The 24784-nt window shown below is 36.4% G+C and overlaps 1 protein-coding gene across 2 annotated transcripts in view; it reads left to right on the top strand.

The window, feature by feature from the left end:
- Positions 1-24784, top strand: part of GTF2E2 (general transcription factor IIE subunit 2) — a 63984-nt gene that overhangs the window by 25804 nt on the left and 13396 nt on the right. The window contains exons 3-7 of one of the 2 annotated variants that reach the window (XM_032328814.1): positions 3865-3956; positions 7396-7503; positions 9036-9218; positions 18284-18377; positions 21859-22419. In XM_032328814.1, coding sequence (XP_032184705.1) covers positions 3865-3956; positions 7396-7503; positions 9036-9218; positions 18284-18377; positions 21859-22055 — 674 coding nt within the window. In that variant the 3' untranslated portion in view covers positions 22056-22419. Of the gene's footprint in view, positions 1-3864; positions 3957-7395; positions 7504-9035; positions 9219-18283; positions 18378-21858; positions 22420-24784 lie in introns of those variants that run through there. The other variant, XM_032328813.1, reaches the window with a different exon arrangement.

The raw sequence follows: 24784 nt of genomic DNA, 5'->3' as shown, positions 1-24784 counted from the left end.
ATTATTTCCATGTGGTGGTTTGAATTAGGAGAAATTCTAAGGGAAAAGAAAGGTTTTCAGCTCTACTAGTTGGGAGAGGGTTAGTTTTGGTAGGTATACCACCGATATTAAAAAAGCAGTCTGTGAAATTTGAATGGTAAAAAAGGAATAGAAGGCACAGCATAGGGAATATAGTTAATGATATTGTAATAGTGTTTTATGGTGACAGCAGCTACACTTGTGGTGAGCATAGCATAATCTATAGAGAAGTTCAGTGACTATGTTGTACATCTGAAACTAATGTAGCATTGTTTGTCAGCTGTATTCAACAACAACAACAACAATTTTTTTTTAAGATTATTTATTTTATTTATTTGACAGACAGAGATCATGAGTAGGCAGAGAGAGAGAGAGAGAGAGGAGGAAGCAGGCTCCCCACTGAGCAGGGAGCCTGATGCGGCGGGGTTGATCGCAGGACCCTGAGATCATGACCTGAGCCGAAGGCAGAGGCTTTAACGCGCTGAGCCACCCAGGCACCCCTACATTTTAATTTCTTTAAAAATTTATTTATTTACTTTAGAGAGACTGAAAGCATCAGTGAGAAGGACAGAAGGAGAAGGAGAAATGATGTCAGGTAGACTCTACATGAAGCCTGAGACAGGGCTCGATCCCTGATCCTGAGATCATGACCTGGGTCAAACCAAGGATCAGCACTCAACTGACTGTTGCACTCAGGCACCCCTCAAAAAAATTTTTTTTAAATGGCCGAAGAATCTTCAACTGTGAATGTTTGAAGATCGAATGTTTTTATTTAAGGTGTATTATTTAGAGTTGTGTGTGGTCCAGGCATAACAGAATCAAGGTTTTAAATAATGGAGTGGGTGTGCCTGGGTGGCTCAGTCATTAGGCGCCTGCCTCTGGCTCAGGTCATGGTCTCAGGGTCCTGGGATCGAGCCCAGCATCAGGCTCCCTGCCTGCTTGGCGGGGAGCCTGTTTCTCCCTCTCCCACTTCCTCTCCTTGTGTTTCCTCTCTCGCTGTAATAAATAAAATCTTTAAAAATAAATAAATACATAAATAAATAATGGAGTGGCTATTATAGCAACAGCAGACTGAGTAAATGCTTGCTGTGCAAACTTTGTTTTATAATTTACATTTAAAAAAAAAGATTGTATTTATTTATTTGACAGAGAACACAAGTAGGCAGAGAGGCAGGCAGAGGTGAGAGGGGGAAGCAGGCTCCCTGCTGAGCAGAGAACCCAATGTGGGGCTCCCTCCCCAGACCCTGGGATCATGACCGGAGCCGAAGCCAGAGGCCTGGGTGGCTCAGTGGGTTAAAGCCTCTGCTTTATTTTTTTAAAAGATTTTATTTATTAAAAGTAGAGAGTGTGAGCAGGGGGAGGAGCAGAGGAGTGGGGGGATAGTGAAGAATCTGAAGCAGACTCCACACTGAGTGCAGAGCCTGATGTGGGGATCAATCCCACAACCCTGGGATTGTGACCTGAGCCAAAAATTAGGAGGCAGACACTAAACTAACTGAGCCACCCAGGTGTCACCACATTATTTTCTAAAATTACAGATAAATTAGCATATTAGTTTCTAGGACCGTAAAGGGATATATAAAAATACTCTTACTGTCTTCATTCATTCAGCTAATATTTACTGTTTACTTTGCTTGTCATTGAGCTGAATGTTCAGGACTCCGTGATACATAAAAGTGCATGTAGTTCATGATTGGGCACTTGTAGAGTGCCTGTCCTTAGCATGGTGTTTTTGGCTTTTCATGGTGTTCCCAGTTAGTTTATATAGGATAAACTTAATATCTTATCAAAGTTAAATAAGAAAACATATCTGCATTTATGAATTTTTATACTCTGAGAAAATAATACCCAGTTTCAAATGGCATAGTCTATATTAAAGACTAATTAATGATTCTTTTTTTTTTAATATTTTATTTATTTATTTGACAGAGATCACAAGTAGGCAGAGAGGCAGGCAGAGAGAGGGGAAAGCAGCCTCCCTGCTGAGCAGAGAGCCGGATGGAAGGCAGAGGCTTTAACCCACTGAGCCACCCAGACGCCCCTAGTTAATGATTCTTTTTTTTTTTTTTAGGATTTTATTTATTTATTTGTCAGAGAGAGAGAGAGAGAGAGCGAGCACAGGCAGACAGAATGGCAGGCAGAGGCAGAGAGAGAAGCAGGCTCCCCGCCAAGCAAGGAGCCCGATGTGGGACTCGATCCCAGGACGCTGGGATCATGACCTGAGCTGAAGGCAGCCGCTCAACCAGCTGAGCCACCCAGGCGTCCCCTAGTTAATGATTCTTAAACAAGGCAGTATCACAGCGTTTACTACTGAATTTGAATCTGCATTATTGTGCTTAGTACTCTTACTTTTCTTATGTTTAAAAGGGGACAATACCTCCTAAATGGGAGTTTTTTGGAGGGATTAAATGAGTAAGTCAAATATTTAGCATGCCCTGTGGCAAATAATGTGTTCAGTAAATGTTACTTTTATTGTTAAAGTGCTCTGAACACCTTGGGAAAATGAACCATGTAGGTAGTATTTCATAATTGGAATAATGAATGTGAAAGCATACCCGTAAGGCATCCATGATACCACTTTTGGAAACAGGGTATAATGTGCCAATTAAGTTGTTGTCAAATGATGACAGTAATATTTTTAAAGGAAAATTACATATCAAGCCTCATTTTAGTCTCAAAAAGTATATTTAATAAAGTCTTTTCACAAACTAATCTCAGAGAAGTATTACGTTGCCATCTAAAAGCTATTCTTGGCTCTCTGACAATTGTCACATTTGACTTGCATTGTTCTAATGAATTCCTTTTTTTTTTTTTTTTTTAATTATTACCACCAAGCTGGTGCCAGAGATACCCCTGCCCCACCTTGTATTTAACATCTTCCTTTGTGGATCAGCAGCCACAAGACAACGTAATATATCTGAATTGGTGGTTTGTTAATAGAATGTGTACTTCTGAAATGTTTTTCTAGTAATTATGAGTTTTTTTTTAACTGTTCCTCCTTATGACTAATGGAATGGGCTTGTGATTCATAGTAGCATTAGGGTTTCTGCCTACAAAATGCAACAGAATGATACAAGTTCTGAAATAAATTGTCATCAGTACAGATTGCTCCTTGTTTCATGCTGTCACCCTTTTTAAAGCATCCATGTTTATGCAGTGTCATTGCCTATGAATTTTTTCCTTTTTAAAAATATTTTCCCCTAATTAATCTTGAAGTTTAATTATGGTATCATTTCTTTTATTAATCCCCATTAGTTCCCATTTGTTTTAAGTTGAGAGGCAGAAATTGATGTAATAGGTGGTAAGTGGAACTTTTTATCCCTTGGAAGTAATTCACTCATTTCTTATGGTATTAAGTCTGTTAGAAAAGCTCTTCGCATCAGTTTGAGATTTGTGTTGTCCTCTTGTTTAAAAAGCCATGCTTCTAATCTTGGGGATAAATCTAATCATAATTAAGGGAACAGTGAGACAAAGGTACTTACGGAACAAATGTATTTTACTTTTTTTTTAAGTAGGCTCCCTGCCCAATGTGGGACTTGAACTCAGGAACCCTGAGATGAAGTCGGATACTGCACCAACTGAGCCACCCCAAACACCCCAGAAAAAATGTATTTTAATGCTTTTGAATTCTTAATACTTTGTACCTAGCTTTGGTGGGAAAATTAATACGCTTATTATATACTCATAAATTTGAATTTTTACCAAAGTTTTACAGGGTAGAATTCACTAGATAGAAAAATGCAAAACAAATATTTTACCAGAGTTAAAAATCATCTTAGTTGCTTAAAAGTCAAAATTAAAGCTATTATGACAATGTTATAATTGTTTTTTGAACCTCATTTCCAGATCATAGCAATGGATCATTTAACTTGAAAGCTCTATCAGGAAGCTCTGGATATAAGTTTGGTGTTCTTGCTAAGATTGTGAATTACATGAAGGTAAGTACTTTTCTCAACACGCATCCTATTTGAGTTTTTGGCAGAGGAAGAGGATTGGGGTTTCAGAAGTGAATTTGTATGTACATGTCAAAATTTATCAAATTTCGGGGCGCCTGGGTGGCTCAGTGGGTTAAGCCGCTGCCTTCGGCTCAGGTCATGATCTCAGGGTGCTGGGATCAAGTCCCGCATCGGGCTCTCTGCTCAGCGGGGAGCCTGCTTCCCTCTGTCTCTCTCTGCCTGCCTCTCCATCTACTTGTGATTTCTCTCTGTCAAATAAATAAATAAATAAAATCTTAAAAAAAATTTATCAAATTTCTTGTTTCAGTATGTGAGGTATGCTGTATCCCTATTATATCTCAGTATAACTAAAAAAAAAGTAATGCTCCAAGCCTCTTACATTATATCAGATTAGTACTGCAGTGAGTCACCTAAGTATTTAATTTATATTAATTCAAGTATCCAATTTAAGCCTACCATTTCACTTATAAATTATGCCCAGGCAGTAGATACAGTCACTTCTTAATTACTCAATACTTGCTGTCAAAACCACTAGGAAGAGGTGAACGATTTGCAGGTTATTTCCACTGAGGTGAAAAGTGAAAACTACATAGTTGAGACTTACGGTGGTGATGGTTTTTCTGCATCTTTTGGAGGAGAAAATAGAGAATTACTGAGGGTCTTAGGAAAACATCGATTTACAGAAGACCTTAGAATTTAAGATATGATGGAAGATTTACTATTTTTTGAAGTAAGTTTTGAAGTTTTGATGATACGGCATTTTGGCTTTACCAGAGACTGAATCCTAACTTATTAAAGTGAAATTTCATTTGTTACTAAATGGCTAAACTATTTCAGATTTGCCCCCTTCCTCTGCCACAGTCAATCCTGTTTAGTTACTGGTTGTATCTCTTGAAAAAAGTGAAAGTACTATATGTGTTACTTCACATTTCCGCTACAAATTGCTTAAAATGTAAGTCAAGTTTTTATGTTAGGGCTTTTAGAGACTTAATGTCTGACTGGGTCTGAAATCTGTAGTCTGTATTTGATTTGTGGTAGAAATCTATTAGTTCATAATTTCCCATTATCAAATAATACATTTGACACATATTCCCTATTCATTCATTCCATCCACCCATTCCCCCATGGTGATAAACAATTATTAAAACCTACTGTATGCTGTTTATAGCACTATTGCTGGGACTACTTGGAAAAAAGTATTCCCCCGTGGCTGTTAGTCTGTTGAGGGAGATTGACATTCAAATGTCATGTTACTGCTACTCTGCTAATGCAGTCGTCACTAATGTAGATGATCCGTAACTTTCATAACTTTCTTTAGGACTGTGACCTTCAATTTTTGTGCTCAGTTATTTCCTGAAACAATTTTGAGAAATTATGTATCTCTCTGCACATATTTAAATTGACAATTAGTTTTTCAGCAAAAGTTGAAATAGTGACAAAGAATGGAATTTCTGACATATCATAATATTTCAACAGAATACCTCTTTTACATTTCTCTAGGGGGATCTAAATCTCATTATTAGTTAAAAATATAAACACTCTGGGGGGCACGTAGGTGGTTCAGCCGTTAAGCGTCTGCCTTTGGCTCAGGTCATGATCCCAGGGTCCTGGGATTGAGCCCCATGTCGGGCTCTCTGCTCAGCAGGGAGTTTCCTCCCTGCTTGTGCTTTCTCACTCTCTCTCTCTCAAATAAAGATCTTTAAAAAAAAAAAAAAAAGAAAAAAGACTCTCTTTCCCTTCCCTCCTCCCCCCACGTGCGTGCACTCTCTCTCTAGAATAAATAAATCTTTAAAAAAAAATAATAAAAACAAACATATGGTTGGAAATTTTAATTATTTTCCTTTTGAACTTGTAAGTCTGTTCTGTTACTCCCACTGCATTTTAGCCTAATGTTGTGTATTTTTATGCTTGAAATATGTGTGTGTATATATACACATATATATATTTTTTTATTTTAAAGATATTATTTATTTATTTGACAGAGACACAGAGAGAGAGAGGGAACACAAACGGGAAGGGGCAGAGGGAGAAGCAGGCTTCCTGCTGAGCAGGGAACCCGATGTGGGTCTCCATCCCAGGACCCTGGGATCATGACCTGACCCGAAGGCAGACGCTTAACGACTGAGCCACCCAGGCACCCGAAATATGTATATTTTTAACCATTTTATTTGTTTATTTGATAGAGCATGTGCACAAGCAAGAGGGAGGAGTAGAGGGAGATTAGGACCCCATGATCATGACCTGAGCTGAAGGCAGTCACTTAACTGACTGAGCCACACAGGCGCCCTCATGCTTGAAAATACTTAAGTCATCATCTGTCATACTTTTTGCCGCAATAGTATATATGTTAGAAATGTTTTTCTTGTGACCATAAGTTCTAAATACTACACAACTATTATTGTTAGCACACAGTTGATTAGAATAACTCATGTATATTAAAATATTGATAAAATTCACTTTGTATATAATACTCAACAGAGTTCCATTTTTATTCATTTTTTTAAAAAGATTGATTATTTTGAGAGAGAGTGCAGGAGCAGGGGGAGGGACAGAGGGAGAGACTCTTCCAGCTTACTCCCTACCAAGCACAGAGCCCCACATGAGGCTGATCCTATGAACCATGAGATCTTGATCTAAGCTGAAACCAAGAGTTGAACACTTAACTGACTGAGCCACCAAGGCTCCCCTCTATGATTTTTTCTTAAAAGATTTATTTTTCATTTTATATTTTTTATTCTTATTTTTCAAAGATTTTATTTACTTATTTGACAGAAAGCGAGAGATCACAAGCAAGGGGAACAGCAGAGGGAGAGGGAGAAGCAGGCTCCCCGGCTAAGCAGGAAGCCTTGATGTAGGTCTTGATCCCAGGACCCTGGGATCATGACCCGAGCTGAAGGCAGATGCCCAATGGACTGAGGCACCCAGGCACCCCTATTTATTTATTTTAGAGAAAGTACGTGAGCAGGGAGAAGAATCTCAAGATTCTCAGGAGAGAGAATCTCAAGCAGACTCCTACTGAGCACAAAGGCTGACACGGGATTTGATATTAAGATCTTGAGACCATGACCTGAACTGCCGTCAAGAGTTGGAAGCTTAAGTGACTGAGCCACCCACTTTTGTATGATTTCTGTGTTCCTGTCTTTGGGTCATTTTCCTGTTAGGTTTTTGGGGCTATTAAAATATTAGGAAGATGAGCTCTTGGGTTATGAATTGAAAATACTTTTTCTCAGTTTATCATTTGATTTACAGAGCTACAAGTTTGAACCTGATTCTGATTTTACAGTCCATTCTCCTCATCACTATTGTATTGCCTCAAATAATACATGTTCTCCATTCCTGAAAGATTCACTTACTTGTATTTATTACTTATGCATCTAGCATTTTAAAACTATCTCCTAATTACAGTTTCTTCCCTCAATAGACACGGCATCAGCGAGGAGATACGCATCCTCTCACTTTAGAAGAAATTTTGGATGAAACACAACATTTAGATATAGGACTTAAGCAGAAACAATGGCTAATGACTGAGGTAAGAATAGCCTTAAAGTGGAGTTAAAAAAATTAGTTAGTTACCATGAGATATTTGCTATGTAACTAAGGTTTTTAATCTGACCATTATTTTTACTTAAAAGAACTGGTATAGATTCTTTGTTTTTAACATGCATATTTTTTGAGGTGGTTTGATTTGTTGGTTTTCTTAAAAACTTATGTATCTATTTAAAAAGGCAAAGACTTTTAGCATAAAAATTATAAAAAATTCAGTTATACCAGTTTCATTTAAGTTTTTACAGAATAATTGATACTTTTTTAATTGCTAAATTTAGAATTGTTTTTATACATTTTTTTGAACATTTAAATCATGAGGTAATGTAGGGATAGTGAGATATTTGTTGTACTCATACTACTATTATGACTTGATGGTGATGTTACTGTCTCCGACAGATTACTTGGAAAACGAATCCTTACACTGTGTATATACACACATCATTGGAGGAAAAGAAACCCACAGTAATCACTGACCCTGCTAATTTGGAAATGAATAGCATTTAAGAAAATTCACACATTTCCATCTTTTCTATTTAAGTATGAAATGACAATTAAGAAGAATATGTTCTGTGACCAGTGTTGTAGTCTAAAGAGCAAATGTAAAATTCCTAAATGTAATTCAGTAATTTATTATACTGAGCAAAATATTGTTCTTGATTTTTAGAATATAAAATCAACAGTTAATTAGTAACATTATAGCACATCATCTTAATGATATATGGTCATAAAAATCCTGTTGCTTTACCTAATCTTCAAATTTCATAGACTACCAACATTAGTTAAAAATGACTTTTTTACTATTCTGTTCTCCCTCCTTTCTTCTGTGTTCTTCTCTTTCTCCTTTCCAGGGTCAGGCTGGCAGCTGCAGAAGAAAATAAATAGGGTAGCTCTTCCTCGAAGAGCTTTCCTTCTAGTAGTAGCTGTACAGCAGAACTGACTAGGAATATAATTATATTCAATAATTCCTGCATTCCTACTCAGTTTCATTCTCAAGCTGCCACTATAGGTAAATTTCTTATATGCACTAGTGGTGCTTTTCAGTTCCTTCCACACCTGTTGGTGATACCAGGTGGGGCAGACTATTGTATATTCATCCCAGGGTTATGTTTCACACAAAATGCCAATATGTGATAAACTATACTTAGAGGGTGGGATAAGCAATACCCAGTTCACTTTGTCTATTAATGTTAATTAGCATTTATTCTTTTCTATCTTTTATTTTCAAAAGAATGTGGGTGCAGTTTCAGTCGTGATAAAATGGTTTTACTCATCTAAAGAATTAACGCAATAATAAAAAGTTTCTTTTATAAAAAGTGAGCAACTTGCTGATCTCTACCTATTGGTTTTTGGATCTTCGATGTCCAGTATTTTAGATCTGCTAGTTGATATTCACAAGATAACTTTTAATTTATGGTTGTATTTGGTATCAATATTTTTTAAATAATTAGTAGAATTTAAGAACATGTATATGGGGTTTCCTTTTGTTAATATATTCAAATTGTGTCACTGTTACAGGCATTAGTCAATAATCCCAAAATTGAAGTAATAGATGGGAAGTATGCCTTCAAGCCCAAATACAACTTGAAAGATAAGAAAGCCCTCCTTAGGCTGTTAGATAAGCATGACCAGCGAGGCTTAGGAGGAATTCTTTTAGAAGACATAGAGGAAGGACTCCCCAATTCTCAGAAAGCTGTCAAGGTAACCTCTCTTTTCTTTCTATACCTTAGTATAATTTGAATTAATAATGTCTTGTTTTAAGAAAACAGGTAATGTAAATTTTTATTTTTATAGCTTCCTTTATATATACTTGGGGTTGCAGTGAGCCAGTCGAAGATTTGAAATTTGGGTCCTGTTCTGCAGAGCAGGGCAGAGCACCACCATTTTTGTGTAAATTTGACATCTCCTTTTTGTTTTGTTTTGGGTATGATTGTGTCTTCAGAATAGTTCTGCAAAGTTTTTCTCAAAGACATCTCAAAAGTTTTTCTCAGAAGTTATGTTTGTAGACAAGAGCTGCTTCAACAATTCTTGTAGACACTGCTAACCTGAGGAACCAGAGGTATTAAACACAAAAGCCTTGACTAATAACCTTGCTGTTTTAATTCCTAAAAGTCTATTACAGAAAGCCATACGGATAACATTTCCAGTTTAAAGTTGGAACTCAGTTGGAAAGGCTGCTAGTCTCTGTTCTGCACAGTTACTAATGATTAATGCTAGTTGTTGATGTTTCATTTGTCTTGCTACCTCTGGAGTAAAACTTGCTCCTTTCTCTCCTGTACTTCTTGGTAATTAAGTGACACATGTTATCTTACAAGTCATTGAGGCTCTTTTTATTTATTTATTTTTAGTTTTGTTCTGTTTTGTTTTGATCTGTTGTCAAGTTAGTGGACTTCACTTCTTTACCTCTAATTTGTTGTGAATTCCCATTGGTGAATTTTTTATTTTAGAGATAGTATTTTTCAGTTCTGGACTTTCCGTTCTTTATGTCTTCTGTTTCTTTGCTGATTTTTTTTTTTTCATTCATTATAAGCCTTTTTTTCCAGTACATTCTTAAGTAAAATTTCTTGCAACTGCTTTAAAATCTTCCTATTCTAATTTAACAGTTGGGTCATTTTGGGGGCTGGTCTGTGCTTTGTTTCTCGAGTATGGGTCATGTTTCCTGCTTCTTTGTATGTCTAATAAATTTCTGTTGAGTCTTAAATTTTGTGAATTATATGTGTAATAAAGACTCAAGATTCTGTTAGATTCCTCCAGAGTGTTTTTGTTGGTTTTTGTGTATAAATGGGCAGTTATCTTGGCTAGACTCAAACTCTAACCTTTGTCTTTTTTGCAGTGGGTGGCAAATAATACATCTTTTTTGTTCTTTGAACTCTTTTGGAAAATATCCAGAGTTTGTAGTAAGTTTTCTATTAAAAAAAAAGTTACCTTAGGAGGGACTTGGCCATTTCCCGAAGCAGAGCCCTCTTCAGATTTGAAATAGGATTTATTTTTAAGGTATGTATGGAATGGCTACTCCTCAGGTGGTTTTTTTTTAGTTAAATTTTTAACAAATTGTAGTAAAAACTGTCACATGAGGTAGAGTTTGACATATTAAGCATGTCTAAGAGTACAGTTCATTAGTGTAAAATATGTTCACAGTTGTACAAGAGATAATCCAGAACTTCTACATTTTGTAAAGCTGAAACTCGGTCCACTAAACAGCTTTCCTTATCCCACTTCTCCAGTCCCTAGCAGGCAACATTCTTTTTGTGAATTTGGCTTCTCTAAGTAACTCAGACAAGTAGAATTCTACATTGTTGTTTTGTGATTGTCATATTTCACTTAGCATAGTATCCATCCTCAAGGTTCCTCCATGTTGCAGCTTGTATCAAGGTTTCTTTCCTTTTTAAGGCTGATAGTACTGCATTGACCAGTTTGCTTATCCATTTGGTTGCTTCCATTATTTTGCTGTTGGGAATAATGCTACTATTAACTTGTTCGTAAAAAATTTCTCTTCAAGACTTTGCTTTTGTTTTTTTTTTTAATATATTTTTCAAGAATATTTATTTATTATTTATTTATTTTAGAGAGAGTGTGCACACAAGTGGGAGGAGGGAAAGGGACAAGTAGACTCCATGCCGAGTGTGGAGCCTGAGGTGTGGGCCAGAGCTCATGACCCTGAGATCTCAACCTCAGTTGAAATCAAGACTCAGTTGCTTAACTGAACCACCCATGTGCCACTCTGCTTTCCATTTAGAGTATGTAACCAGAAGTAGAATTGCTGGATAATATGGTAATTCTGTTTTTAGTTTTTTGAGGAACCACCATATTTTCCACAGTGGGTTTACCATTTTATATTCTTGCCAGCAGTGCACAAGGGTTCAGATTTCTTTGTGTCCTTACCAACACTTTTCTGTTGTTGTTTTCTTTTTTCAAATAGTAGCCATTTTAATGGCTATGAGGTTTATTTCATTGTAGTTTTGATTTGTATTTCCCTAGTAATTAGTGATACTGAGGATATTTCTTTCATGTGCTTATTGTCTATTTGTATACATTATTTGGAGAAATGTCAAATCTTTTGCCTATTTTTTGAATTGAGTTGTTTTACTTGTCCTAGTATGTATGTATTCTGGGTATTAATCACTTATTAGATACACACTTTGCAAGTGTTTTCTCCCATTTTGTGAGCTGCCTTTTTACTTCATTGATAGTGTCTTTTAATGTACAGATGCCAATATTTTTGTGTAGTCATATGTGTCACTTTTTTTTTTCCTTCTGTTGCCTTTGGTGGCATTTCCAGGAAATGCCTGCCAAATCCAAGATTAGAAATTTTGCCCTAAGTTTTCTTCTAAGAGTTTTATAGTTTTAGATCTTATATTTAGGTCTCTAATCCATTTTGTTAATTTTCATATATAGTGTTAGGTAAGGGTCAAGTGTCATTCTTTTGTATGTGGATGTTGAGTTTTCTAGCACCTTCTGTTGAAAAGGTTGTCCTTTCCCTATTGAATGTCCTGGCACCCTTGTCAAAAGTCGTTTGAGCATACATGGGACGATTTATTTCTGGGTTTTCTCTTCCACAGCTTTTATGCCAATACTACACTTTCAATTACTGGAGATTTGTAGGAAGTTTTGAAATTAGGAAGTAAATTCTCCAGCTTGGTTTTTCCTTTCCAAGATTGATTATTCAGAGTCCCTTGAGATTCCATATGAATTTTAGGATGGGTTTTTCTATTTCTGCAAAAAACATCATTGGGATTTTGATAAGGATTGCACTGAATCTGTAGATCACTTTGGATAGTATCTACATCTTAATTTGTAAACCTGGGGTGTGTTTGCATTTATGTTGTCTAATTTCTTTCAGCAGTATTTTATTTTTATTTCTTTTTAGAGATTTTATTTACTTGAGAAAGAGTGCATGAGCAGGGAGAGGGGCAGAGGAAGAGGGAGAAGCAAATTCACTGCTGAGCAGGGATCCCACTTGGGCCTCAGTCTCAGGACCCCAGCATCATGACCTGAGCCAAAGGCAGGCACTTAACCTACTAAGCCACCCAGGTGCACCCTTTCAGCAGTGTTTTATAGTTTTCATGATGCCAAGTCCTTCATCTCTTTAAGTTAATTCCTAAGTATTTTATTCTTTTAGATGATTTTGTGAATGGAATTGTTTTTGTAACCTCTTTTCAGATTGTTCATTGTTAATATATAGAAATGTAGCTGACTTTTGTGTATTGACTTTGTATCTGTCTTGCCACTTTGATGAATTCTTTTATTCTAACAGCTTTGAAACATACATCATATTTCGGACGTATATCATAATGGTTCAGTATTTGTATATATTGTGAAATTATATCACCACAGTAAGTCCAATTAACATCTGTCACCATATGTAGCACCAAATTTTTTTTTTTTAAAGATTTTATTTATTAATTTGACAGAGATCACAAGTAGGCAGAGAGGCAGGCAGAGAGAGAAAGGGGGAAGCAGGCTCCCTGCTGAGCAGAAAGCCTGATGCAGACTTGAACCCAGGACCCTGGGATCATGACCTGAGTGGAAGGCAGAGTCTTTAACCCACTGAGCCACTAAGGCGCGCCAGCACCAAATTCTTTTTTAACGATGAGAACTTTTTAAGATTTAATCTTTCAACAACTTTTAAATATGTAATACAGTATTATTAACTGTAGTTACCATGCTGTACGTTACATCCCCATGACTTATTTTATAACTTCATAGTGTGCACATTTTGACTACTTCATGCATTTTCCCCATCCACACTGCTGTGTCTGGCAATCACCAAGGATTTTTTTCTTTTTTTAGAGTCCACATAAAGGTGAGATAATACAAATTTTTCTTCCTTTGTCTCACTTATTTCACTTAGCATAATGCCCTCAAGGTCCATTCATTTTTATTACAGATGGCAAGATTTCTTCTTTTATGGCTACATAATATTCCATTTATGTGTGTGTATCTATTTTCCTTATCTGATTATCCATCAGCGGACACTTAGGTTTTTGTATCTTGGCTATTGTTAATAATGCTGTTTACAAAGGAGTGCATATTTTTTTTTTAGTTAGTGTTTTTGGTTTCTTTGGATAAGTAACTGGAGCATATGGTTGTTCTCTTTTCATAGTTAATTTCCAGTTTACATTGCCACCAACACTACCTGAGATTTCCCTTTTCTCCATTTTCTCCAACAATTATATCTTATCTTTTTAATAGTGGCTATCCCGACAGGTGTGAGATGAGATACCTCATTGTGGTTTTGCATTTTCCTAGTCATGATGTTGAGCATGTTGGTGACTATGTGTAGGCCATCTCTGGAAACGTGTTTTGCGATCCTCTACCAATTTTTGAATTAGATTGTTTTTCGGTATTAAGTTCCATGAGTTCCTTATATATTTGGGATAGTAACCGCTAATCAGATACATGATTTGTTTTTCTTTTTGTTCTGATTGGGTGATTTCTGCTACCCTGTTTTATGCATCAATGATCCATTCTTCTGTATCAACTGACCTGCAGTTGATTCCCTATACAGTGTTTTTCATTTCAGTTATTGTATTCTTTAGTTCTGATTTTTCAGCGCTCTTTAAATTTTCTCTTTGTTGAAGTTTTCACTGTATTCCCCTGTTTTGCTTCTGAGTTCGGTGAGTATTTTTTGGGTCATGACATTGAACTTCTTATTTGGTAGATTACTTACCTCCATTTCATTTAGGGTTTTTTGTTTGAGGCTTTGTTTTATTCTTCTGGAATATATTCCTCTCCCTCTGTACTTTGCCTAGCTGTGTGAGTTTCTATATATTGGTTAGATCAGTTATGTCTCCCTGTTTTGAAGGAGTGGCTTTATGTAAAAGGTGTCCTTTGGGGTCCCCCTCATCACCTGAGGCAAGTACCCCAGGGGTATCCCCTTTGAGGGGCAGTCTGATTTGTGTCTGGGCCACAATTGGTGTGAACTTGTTGATGTTCAGCGCTGTCTTTCTTTGTGGCTTTGAGGCCCAGTAGGAGCTGCTGGTGTTACACTGGTGAATGGAGCTGGCTCTGACACATCTGGCCGAGAGGCCCAGCTGCAACGGCTGCAGGCACTCTAGTGTGCATGGCTAGCCTCTCCAGAGTAGGGGCCGCTTGGGGGTAGATTGCTGGTGCCTTTGGAAGCTGCCCACTGGGTGGCTCGAGGATGTGTTTTAGAGGGGCTCATATGCTTGCCGAGGCTGCCTGGAATCTCTTTCTTTTGATTGCAGAGTTTAATCTTCTTTCTTTTTAAAATTTTATTTATTTATTTGATGGGGTATGGGGGGAGAGAGTGCACATGAGCAGAAGGAGAGGGAGAACCAGGCTCCCTGCTGAGCAAGAATCCCAATGTGGGACTCGATAATCCCAGGACCCTGGGATTATGACCTGAGCTGAAGGCTACCTAACTGACTGAGCCACCCAGGAGTCCCTAATTGTCTTACTTTTTAATTACTTACAAGGGAATATTATTTTGTTTAGTTTTCTATGCGCCTTCTGCATTTTTGTTCTTCCTTTTACTGCATTACTATTTTGTGTTTAGCTGATTTATTTGTATTTTCATTTTTTTATTTTTATTTTTGAAGAGAGTTGGGGGAAGGGCAGGAGGAGAGGGAGAATCTTAAGAGGCTCCATACCCAGCATGGAGACTGTTGTGTGGCTCCATCTCACAATCCCAAGATCATGACCTGAGCCAAAATCAAGAGTTGGATGCTTAATTGACTGAGCCACCCAGATGCCCCTCCTTGATTTTTTAATGTTGAAATGTTTAGATTCCTATCTCATTTCCTTCGTGTATGTTCTGTAGCTATTTTCCTTGTGGTTACCATGGGGATTATATTTAACATCCTAAAGTTATAACATTTGTACTGGTTTGTATTTATATTAGCCTAACTTCAGTAGCATATTAAAAATCTACTCCTTTACATCTCCATTCCCACCTCTTTGTTGTAAAGGTCACAAAATTACATCTTCATACATTGCCGTAAACTAATAATACTTATATTATTTTATTTTTTAATATCTTTTTTAAAAGTTTTTATTTATTTATTAGACCATGTGAGGGGAGAGATTAGAGGGAGAAGCAGACTCCCCACGGAGCAGGGAGCCCAACGTGGGACTTGATCCCGAGACTCCAGGATCATGACCTGAGCCGAAGGCAGTTGCTTAACCAACTAAGCCACCCACCTACCCCCTAATAATTCTTTTAAATCTGTTAGTCTCTTAAATTATGTAGAAGCCAAAATTTGGAGATATAAAACAGTTACAGTGATACTAGTTATTAGACTGATAATTGCTTTTTAAAAATGTATTAGTCTCTTAAATCTGTAGAGAACAAAAAGTATAGTTACAAACTTTTGCTGCAGTGATACTAGCTTTTATAATTGCCCACGTGTTTAGCTTCAGTGAGATCTTTATTTCTTCATATTAACTTTGAGTTACTGATTCTTTTATGTTCTCTTGTAGGGCTCACTTGTACATTTCTTGCCTGGTAGATCCTAGTATAATGAAATCCTCTGCCTTTTTTTTTTTACTATTTTAAAAAAGCTTTTTTATTTGGGAATATCTTAATTTCTTCTTACCTTTGAAGGGTAGGTTTGTTGGATAGAAGATTCTGAGTTCACAGATTTTTCTTCTAGCATTTTGTATATAGCAGCCTGCTACTTTCTGGCCTCTGAAGTTTCTTTCCTTCTTTCTTTCTTTTTTTTTTTTTTAAGATTCTATTTATTTTAAAGAGTGGGCGAGTGTGAGTTGGTGGGAAGAGCAGGAGGGAGAAAGGCGGAGGGGGAAGGAATCTTAAGCAGACTTGGTGCTGAGCATAAAACTTGACACAAGGCTCGAACTCGCGACCCTTAGATCATGACCTGAGCCAAAACTAAGAGTTGAAGACTGACTGAGCCACCAGAGGTTCTTGGCCTCTAAAGTTTCTGATGAGAAATACAATTTTTTTTAGGATCCCTTCCTTGTATGTGCTGGTTTGCTTGTCTCTTGCTGCTTTCGAGATTGTCTTTGGAAAGTTTATTTATAATGTGTCTCTGTGTGGGTCTCTTTGAGTTCATATTCTTTGGATTCATTGAGCTTCTTGAGTGTTTATTACGTTCATATATTTCTTCAACTTAGGGAAGTTTTCAGTCATTTTTTGAAATATGCTCTCTGCCACTTTTTCTCTCTCTTTCTCTGAGACTCCACAGTGCATATTTTGGTCTACTTGCTGGTGCCCCAGAGGTCTCTTAGGATTTGTTCACTCAATACTTTTTGTCAGTTCTTTTTTCTTTTTAAGATTTTTTTCTAGAATTTATTTCAGAGACGGGAGCCTGGGTGGCTCAGTGGGTTAAAGCCTCTGCCTTTGGCTCAGGTCATCATCTTGGGGTTCCGGGATCGAGCCCCGCATCAGGCTCTCTGCTCAGCAGGGAGTCTGCTTCCCCCTCTCTCTGCCTGCCTCTAAAAAGCTACAACAGGTGCCCCTGTTGTAGCTTTTTAAAACATAATTGGAAATAACTGATTGGTGGTGATGAATAAGTGGCAAAATATTTTAAGGTAGAGGAAAAGTAAGAATACCAAAATCCCACGGTTTTTCTTTTCTTCTTCTTCTTTTTTTTTTTTTTTTAAAGATTTTATTTATTTGACAGAGAGATCACAAGTAGGCAGAGAGAAAAGGGGAAGCAGGCTCCCCGCTGAGCAGAGAGCATGATGCAGCCCCCCCCCTCAGGCCCCCCAGTTTTCCCTAGATTAATAAAAAGACTCTAGGGACACCTGGATGGCTCATTCGGTTAAGCCTCTGCCTTCGGCTCAGGTCATGATCCCAGGGTCTTGGGATCGAGTCCCACATCGGGCTCCTTGTCCAGCAGGGAGCCTGCTTCTCTCTCTGCCTCTGCCTGCCACTCTGCCTGCTTGTGCTCTCTCTCTGACAAATAAATAAATAAATCTTAAAAAAAAAAAAGGAGGAATATCTTTGTATAACAACAGATTCATAAATTGATAACCTATATTAACGAAGATGGGCTTGAGGACACCATATTTAGAAAGTTAATACCCTCTAATCAATCCGGTGTTTCAACATCCAGATATCTGTATTGAAAACGTCCTTCATATGGGACTGGAAGAGATTATGCTGAGTGAAATAAGTCAAGCAGAGAGAGTCAAGTATCATATGGTTTCACTTATTTGTGGAGCATAACAAATAACATGGAGGACATGGGGAGCTGGAGAGGAGAAGGGATTTGAGGGAAATTGGAAGGGGAGGTGAACCATGAGAGACTATGGACTCTGAAAAACAACCTGAGGGTTTTGAAGGGGTGGGGGGTAGGAGGTTGGGGGAACCAGGTGGTGGGTTTTGGGGAGAGCATGTATTGCATGGAGCACTGGGTGTGGTGCAAAAACAATGAATACTGTTAGGCTGAAAAGAAATAAAAATAAAAATAATAATAATTAAAAAAAAAAGAAAACGTCCTTCATATTATTAAAAAAAAAAAAAAAAGACTCCAGTGGACCCAAATCATAACTGAAACATAGATTGAGTTTTTTGGGTTTTTTTTCCCCCCCAAAATAAGTAACTTCTTTTTGTACTTTGGAAGATCTCTAAGAATAAAAGTCCTAAAATACCAATATGTAAAATAGTGAGAACTGCTCATGAAAGAAACTTAAGAACTAAAATTAGGTGCATTAGACACTAATGCTGTACCTGAAGGTTAAAATAAATGGGAATCCTTTGTTGTTTTAAAAAGAAAATCTTTTGGGGTGAGGTAATTTGGAGTTAACTGAAAAAAAAATTTTTTTTTTAATCTTTTAAGGCTTTAGGGGACCAGATACTATTTGTAAATCGTCCCGATAAGAAGAAAATTCTTTTCTTCAATGATAAGAGCTGTCAGTTTTCTGTGGATGAAGGTGAGCCTTTCTGTTTAATTTTCAAGTATGTTAGAAATATAGTGTGACAAAATTTATATTTATAATCCAGTTATAACTCAAATTTTGTAGTAGTGCTTTTTAGCTTTATCATCTCTTAGAGCACAGCTAATAATCTTACCAGTAACATTGTTTCTCAGAATGCCGTTTGAAATATGTCATTTGAAAGATTTTTGGTTGATTTTACTTTGTAATCATAGTATCAGTAGATTGTGATATCTTATGCTTATAGCAGCTGTACCAAATAGTTTATTTCTTTAGTTCTGTTATTTTACAAATATTACTTCATATCTTGATATGAAAGCTTGACGCAGAATGGGAAAAAACAAACTTCTTTTGGTGACTGATACTCTCTTAATAACTTGTGAGTCTTTTGGTTATCAGATTGGATAGGCAAGATTACTTTTTTCTGACTATTGTAGAGTCAGATGCTAAGCTTCTGTTGAATCTTATACTAAATGTGTGATGCCTGTATTTTGAATTTTAGGTATTTTATTTCAGGGGCACGTGGGTGGCTCAGTTGGCTGACTTGATTTCGGCTCAGGTCATGCATGATCTCAGGGCTGTGGAATTGAGCCCTGCATTGGGCTCCCCACTCGGTTGGGTGTCTCTCTTCTTCTCCTTTTGTCCACCACCCCACCCCACCTCGATTTGGTGTGGGCTTTGTCTTTCAAATAAACATAATCTTTAAAAAAATATTTCATCAGCATTTGACAGGTAAAATGGTTAAACAAGGGTTTGTTCATGGGAAATCTCTACTATAGTAGAAATAGTAGAAATCTCTACTATAGTAGAAATTCTCATTTAGACAAATCTATTTTACTATAAATTTATATTAATTTGTATTTGTATTAATTTTGAACCTAATTAAACATCATTTTAATTATAAAACTTGAGAAGTAAAACACATACCAAAAAATTCTAATAATATAGAATTACATAAGATAAAAAAGTAATATTAGATTCCAGATAGTGAAAACTTGCTATGCCTGCCTGGTAGTCCTAGTGACTGATGTTTATTGTATTGAATAAAAAAGATTCTATTGAAGAAATGGTTTTGTATAAAAAATACCCATATAATTCTTATCCCTTTAGTAGCCCATGCATTTTTTATTATGATTTTATAATTTGTACTATGTAAGTATTTCTTTCATATGTTATCTGGCTGTAAATATTCAGGCTTATGGTGCTAGTAGATAGGAGTTTAGTTAACCTGAAGTTACTTAGATGACTGTGATTTATCTGAGGAAATAGAATGTTGTATTTTGGTGGAAAATTCTGATTGAGAGCATCTTGTATGCAGTTGGTTCTCAGTAAATAACTTTACTGTAATAGTAAATTTAACTTTAAAAAATTGTTTTCAAAGTATTCCAGCTATTCTGTATTGTATTTTCTAATAAATAAGGTAAGCTTCTTTATTAATAAATATTAATAAATGTTTACTTTACAGTAAAAATAAATTTACTGTAAATTTGTAACTTTAAAAAGTTGTTTTCAGAGTATTCCAGTTATTCTGTATTGTATTTTCTAATAAATAAGGTAAGCTTCTGTATGTAAGGGAGTAGTGAACTTCTTTTTTACATCGTAATGATAGGTGCTCATTTAAGAAAGGTTTGGCTTAGCAATTTTTGTGTTGCTTGAGTCTCCTTTACTTACAGTTTTGCTTTTATGGAAACTTTCATACTTCTCAAATTGACTTGACCCTTCGAAAAAATGTAGAGGTGGACTTGATCTTTAAGATACTTAAAAGTATTTTAAAAAAATAGCTGATTCCTTTATTCTTTGGCATAGTTAATCCATTTGAAAAAAACGTGCAGTATTAAAACATAAGTATCACATGTTCAAGTAGGAAGATCTTACAGTGAAAAGCAGATATGTTTTCCTTTCAGTAATTTGAGTCCCTTTGATTTGTGGCACTACTTGTTTTATTTTAATTCTTTGGTTGGTTGTTCCCTTACTTTATTAAATAATAGGCTTATATTTTTATTTCTTGATTTTTCAGCTTGAAGTATTTTAATGACTTATTCTTATGTTGCTGATTATACCTGCTGTCTCTCTTCTTCACTTTCTAATATAGTATAGTACTAGTTTAAGTTTCTCTGCCATTTTCTTGGTACCTTTAAAATCAAAATAACTGAATGTTTCTAGGGAAATTTTAGTGTTAAGTCTGCTCTGCAGATGGCAGTATAGTGCAGCATAGCTGCAGATGTTCAGCTTGCCAGATGAGGTTGCAGTAGCTCTCTAAGAACATGATAAAACTCTAGGATTTCTTGATAATAATTTATTGGAGAAATTTTAATTGAGTACATTCTGTTCCTCTATATCCTCACACTAATCGTTATACCGAGTCATTGGTATTTTCTGTCTCCAGTGCAATTTTTCCTATAGATATCACTGTTTTAACTTTGCTCAGCCTTTTCCTGTTTGTGTACCTTTCTGTTTCTTTTCTTTTTTTTTTTTAAGATTTTATTTATTTGACAGACAGAGATCACAAGTAGGCAGAGAGGCAGGCAGAGAGAGAGGAGAAAGCAGGCTCCCTGCTGAGCAGAGAGCCCGATGTGGGACTCAATCCCAGGACTCTGGGATCATGACCTGAGCCGAAGGCAGAGGCTTAACCCACAGAGCCACCCAGGCGCCCCTACCTTTCTGTTTCTTAACATTACCCTGTTTTCATTTGCCATTTTGTATGGCCTTTGTTGGTTTAAACTCATCCCATCTCCTTATTACTTGACTTATAAGGACAAGATGAGGATTTTCTCCTTCCCTTCCTTCCTTTATTTGAGGGGGTGGGCAGAAGGAGAGGAAGACAGAGTCTTAAGATGCTGAGCACGGAGCCCGGTGCAGAGTTCAGTCTCACGAACCTGTGATCATGACCTGAGTCAAAACCCAAGAGTCAGACACTTAACTGACTGAGCCACCCAGGCACCCCAAGATGAGGATTTTCACTTTTTCCCAGTCAGATTATACAAGTAACCATATATGCTTGTTAGTAGAATCCCACTTATCTGGAAATAAGTTGTATAAATTGCTTGATGTTTATTTTTCTAGTTTACTTTTTCTTAGATAATCTCTAAGACTGTATGGTTATTTAGTATTCCGTTATGTAAGTGTACCCAGTGAATGATTTTTTTAAGTACTTAATAATGCTGCAGCAAATATTCTTAACACCCTTTACATGCTGGAGACGTGTGTGGTTTTTTAATTAACAAAATAGGCATATATATCAGAAGGTATGGGAGGGGAAATTGATAAATTATTTTTGCATCTATTAAGTCTTTGTTGTTGTAGACTTATTTAATAGGTGTTGAAGTATATTACTAGGTCTCCTAATATTGACTGTCCTTGAATAAGGACTCCTAGAATAAAAAACCTTTTTAAACTATATATTTCTGGAGTCTTTTTCTATGTATCTGAAGGGTTTTTGCTTTAGTATCCAGTTTTCTTTTTTTGTTCACTTTCTCAGGGTTTGGTTTGTGTGTGATGCTGGATACATCAAAAGAGAAGTATAGTTTTCCTTTTTCTTCCCATTCTTATGAGAATATTCGATTCCTTGAAGATTTGAACACAAATGCCCATGAGTTTCTCTGTCTTGTTGTTTCTTGGACAGTATTCTTTGTATCTTCTTTGGTTATGTCCATCATTAAGTTTCCTATCTCATAAATTAATTTTTATAATCTCTGCTTTCCTAAAATCATCCATTGTTAATTTTCAGATTTAATAGCATATACTTTTTGCAGAGTATAGCCCCAGAATTTAATTCTTGTCTGTAATTTTCCCTTTTTATTGCTAACTTCTTGTATTTGCACGTTCTTCCTTACTTCCTTATTATGCTATGTTGGTATATCTATTTTACTTCTGTTGTTGTATTTTTGTTTTAAAGGAAAACATCTGTCAGATCACCCTTTGCATACTAGTTTTTGATTACTTTCTATGAGTGGTGACTGAGCAAACATTTAAAATCTACCAAATTTTTTTGTTGTTTTAATTTTGCTGTTACTTCCTGGTGGTTTTCCTGCAGAATTCTTGGTTTATAAACATTCTTTTTTTTTTTTTTTTTTTAAAGATTTTATTTATTTATTTGACAGAGAGAGATCACAAGTAGGCAGAGAGGCAGGCAGAGAGAGAGAGAGGGAAGCAGGCTCTCCGCCGAGCAGGGAGCCCGATGCGGGACTCAATCCCAGGACCCTGAGATCATGACCTGAGCCGAAGGCAGCGGCTTAACCCACTGAGCCACCCAGGCGCCCGGTTTATAAACATTCTTGACAGTTTTAGTTTAAGGGTTGTATCATAATCATTGTAAAGCATCTCTCTTGGTCCAATTTAATGTTCTTTTATTTTGAAGTCTGGCTTTATCTTATATTCTTTTAATCCCTTCCCTTTTTTTGGGCTGATACATTTTTGCCCATCCTTTTACGATGTACCCTGTCTTCTTTTGTTTAAATGTTTCCTTTGTAATTGGCTTGTAGTTGGTTTTAACTTCTTGAAGTGTCATTTTATATTAATTATCTTTTTACATGATAGATTGTCCCATTATTTGTTTGGAAAGTATAATTTTGGGAAGTTGTCATATATAGAGTGATTCTTTGTATCTCTAATTTGCTTAAACTATAGATATCGTGGGGCACTTGGGTGGCTCAGTGGGTTAAAGCCTTTGGCTCAGGTCATGATCTCAGGGTCCTGGAATCGAGCCCCACATCAGGCTCTCTGCTCAGCGGGGAGCCTGCTTCCTCCTCTCTCCCTACCTGCCTCTCTACTTGTAATCTCTATCAAATAAATAAATAAAATCTTTAAATGATGCCTATAGTTGTTTGTTTGTTTGTTTTTTTAATCAACTTTGTTCTTTGTTTTTATTTCCTGATTGACACTTTCTGGGATTTTGGTAGCAATCTGTTATTGTGTATATTCATGAATTCACTTATTCAACAAGACTTCACTTATTCAACAAATATTTACCAATGTCATATTATACGCCCCAGTCATTTTGCTAAATGCAGGAGATACACTAGCGAACAAGGTAGACAAGTCTCTGCCTTTGTAGAGTTCACATTCTAAAGGATAGCATAAACAATATAAAAATCAAATATGATGACAGATTGTATCAAATTCTAGAAAAGAGACAAATGAAGTATGTGCAAGTTGGTAAAGCACTAGGAGGGGTGGAACTCAAGTGAAGAAAGCTGTGAAAGAATGAGATGGAGATAGCCTTGATATGGGTGCCGTTGTGGCGGAAGTGGGGCTCAAGCAGAGTATAATAAAGGCAAAGGCTGTAGTAAAGACTTTGTGTTTTTTTCGTAGGCCTGTGGTTTTTAATCCTTAAGTCTGATTCAGTGAAGCTTGAGGAACAAATATTTTCTAACATGTTCTTTGCTCTTGTAAAATAAAATTTCCAGATGATATAACCTACTTTGAGACATAATTTCTTAAAGTTAATATAATACAGGGATGCTTGGCTGCCTCAGTCAGTAGAGAAAGTGACTCTTGATCTCAGGATGCCGAGTTGAAGCCCCCACATTGGGTGCAGAGCTTACTTAAAAAACATAGGGGCTCCCAGACAACTCAGTTGGTTAAGTTTCCAACTCTTGATTTCAGCTCAGGTCATGATCTGAGGGCTGTGAGATGGAGCCCTGCGTCTGGCTCTGCACTGGGGGTGGAGCCTGCCTAAAATTCTTTTTCTCTCTCTCCCTCTGCTGCCCCCACTAAAAAAAAAAAAAAAAAAGTATGATGCCCTGACTGTAAAAGTAAAGAGAAATGGAAATTGGTTTATATTTTATAAATGTATTTCAATGTTTGTAATTACTCAAGCGTATTTATATTAGATTATAAACGGGATATAAATAACACAGTTGTTTACATTAACAATCACTATTGAATGTGATGGCTACAAATAGACCAGTACAGGTGTGATGCAGTGCAGCCTATCTACCATAATTAGTGTTTGCCTTAAGTGGTAAAGAATTTGTGGCAAAGGTCTGCAAAATACAAAGTGAAATTTTCCTGAGATTTTCAAAGGTTATCATACCATATTCTCTATTTATTGCACTTTGTATGTTTCAAAATGTAACGTGATTTTTGTATGTAACAAAATCATGTTTGTTAAACCAATATAAGAAATATTTTGTGTATATATGTAAACAGAATTTGATTCTTATCATCAACTGGTGTTTTTCATTAATCTCTATACTTTCTAAGAAAGATGGCTGGAAGTAAGAAAGGTTTTTTAACAATGATGGTGTTGATAATTTGGAGCTGAGTAAACTTTTTGGTGTTGGGGTTGTCGCTGTGCAGTGTAGATGATACCAGAATCCCAGGCTTCTTTAGATGCCTGTGGCATACTTTTCCCCAGTGTGACAACCAAAAGTGTATCCAGACATTACCAAAGAAATGTTTCC

Source organism: Mustela erminea, chromosome 21, assembly GCF_009829155.1.
Source record: "Mustela erminea isolate mMusErm1 chromosome 21, mMusErm1.Pri, whole genome shotgun sequence".
Taxonomy (NCBI): Eukaryota; Metazoa; Chordata; class Mammalia; order Carnivora; family Mustelidae; genus Mustela; species Mustela erminea.
Note: the sequence above shows the minus strand (reverse complement) of the source record. Positions and strands in the feature narration are given on the sequence as shown.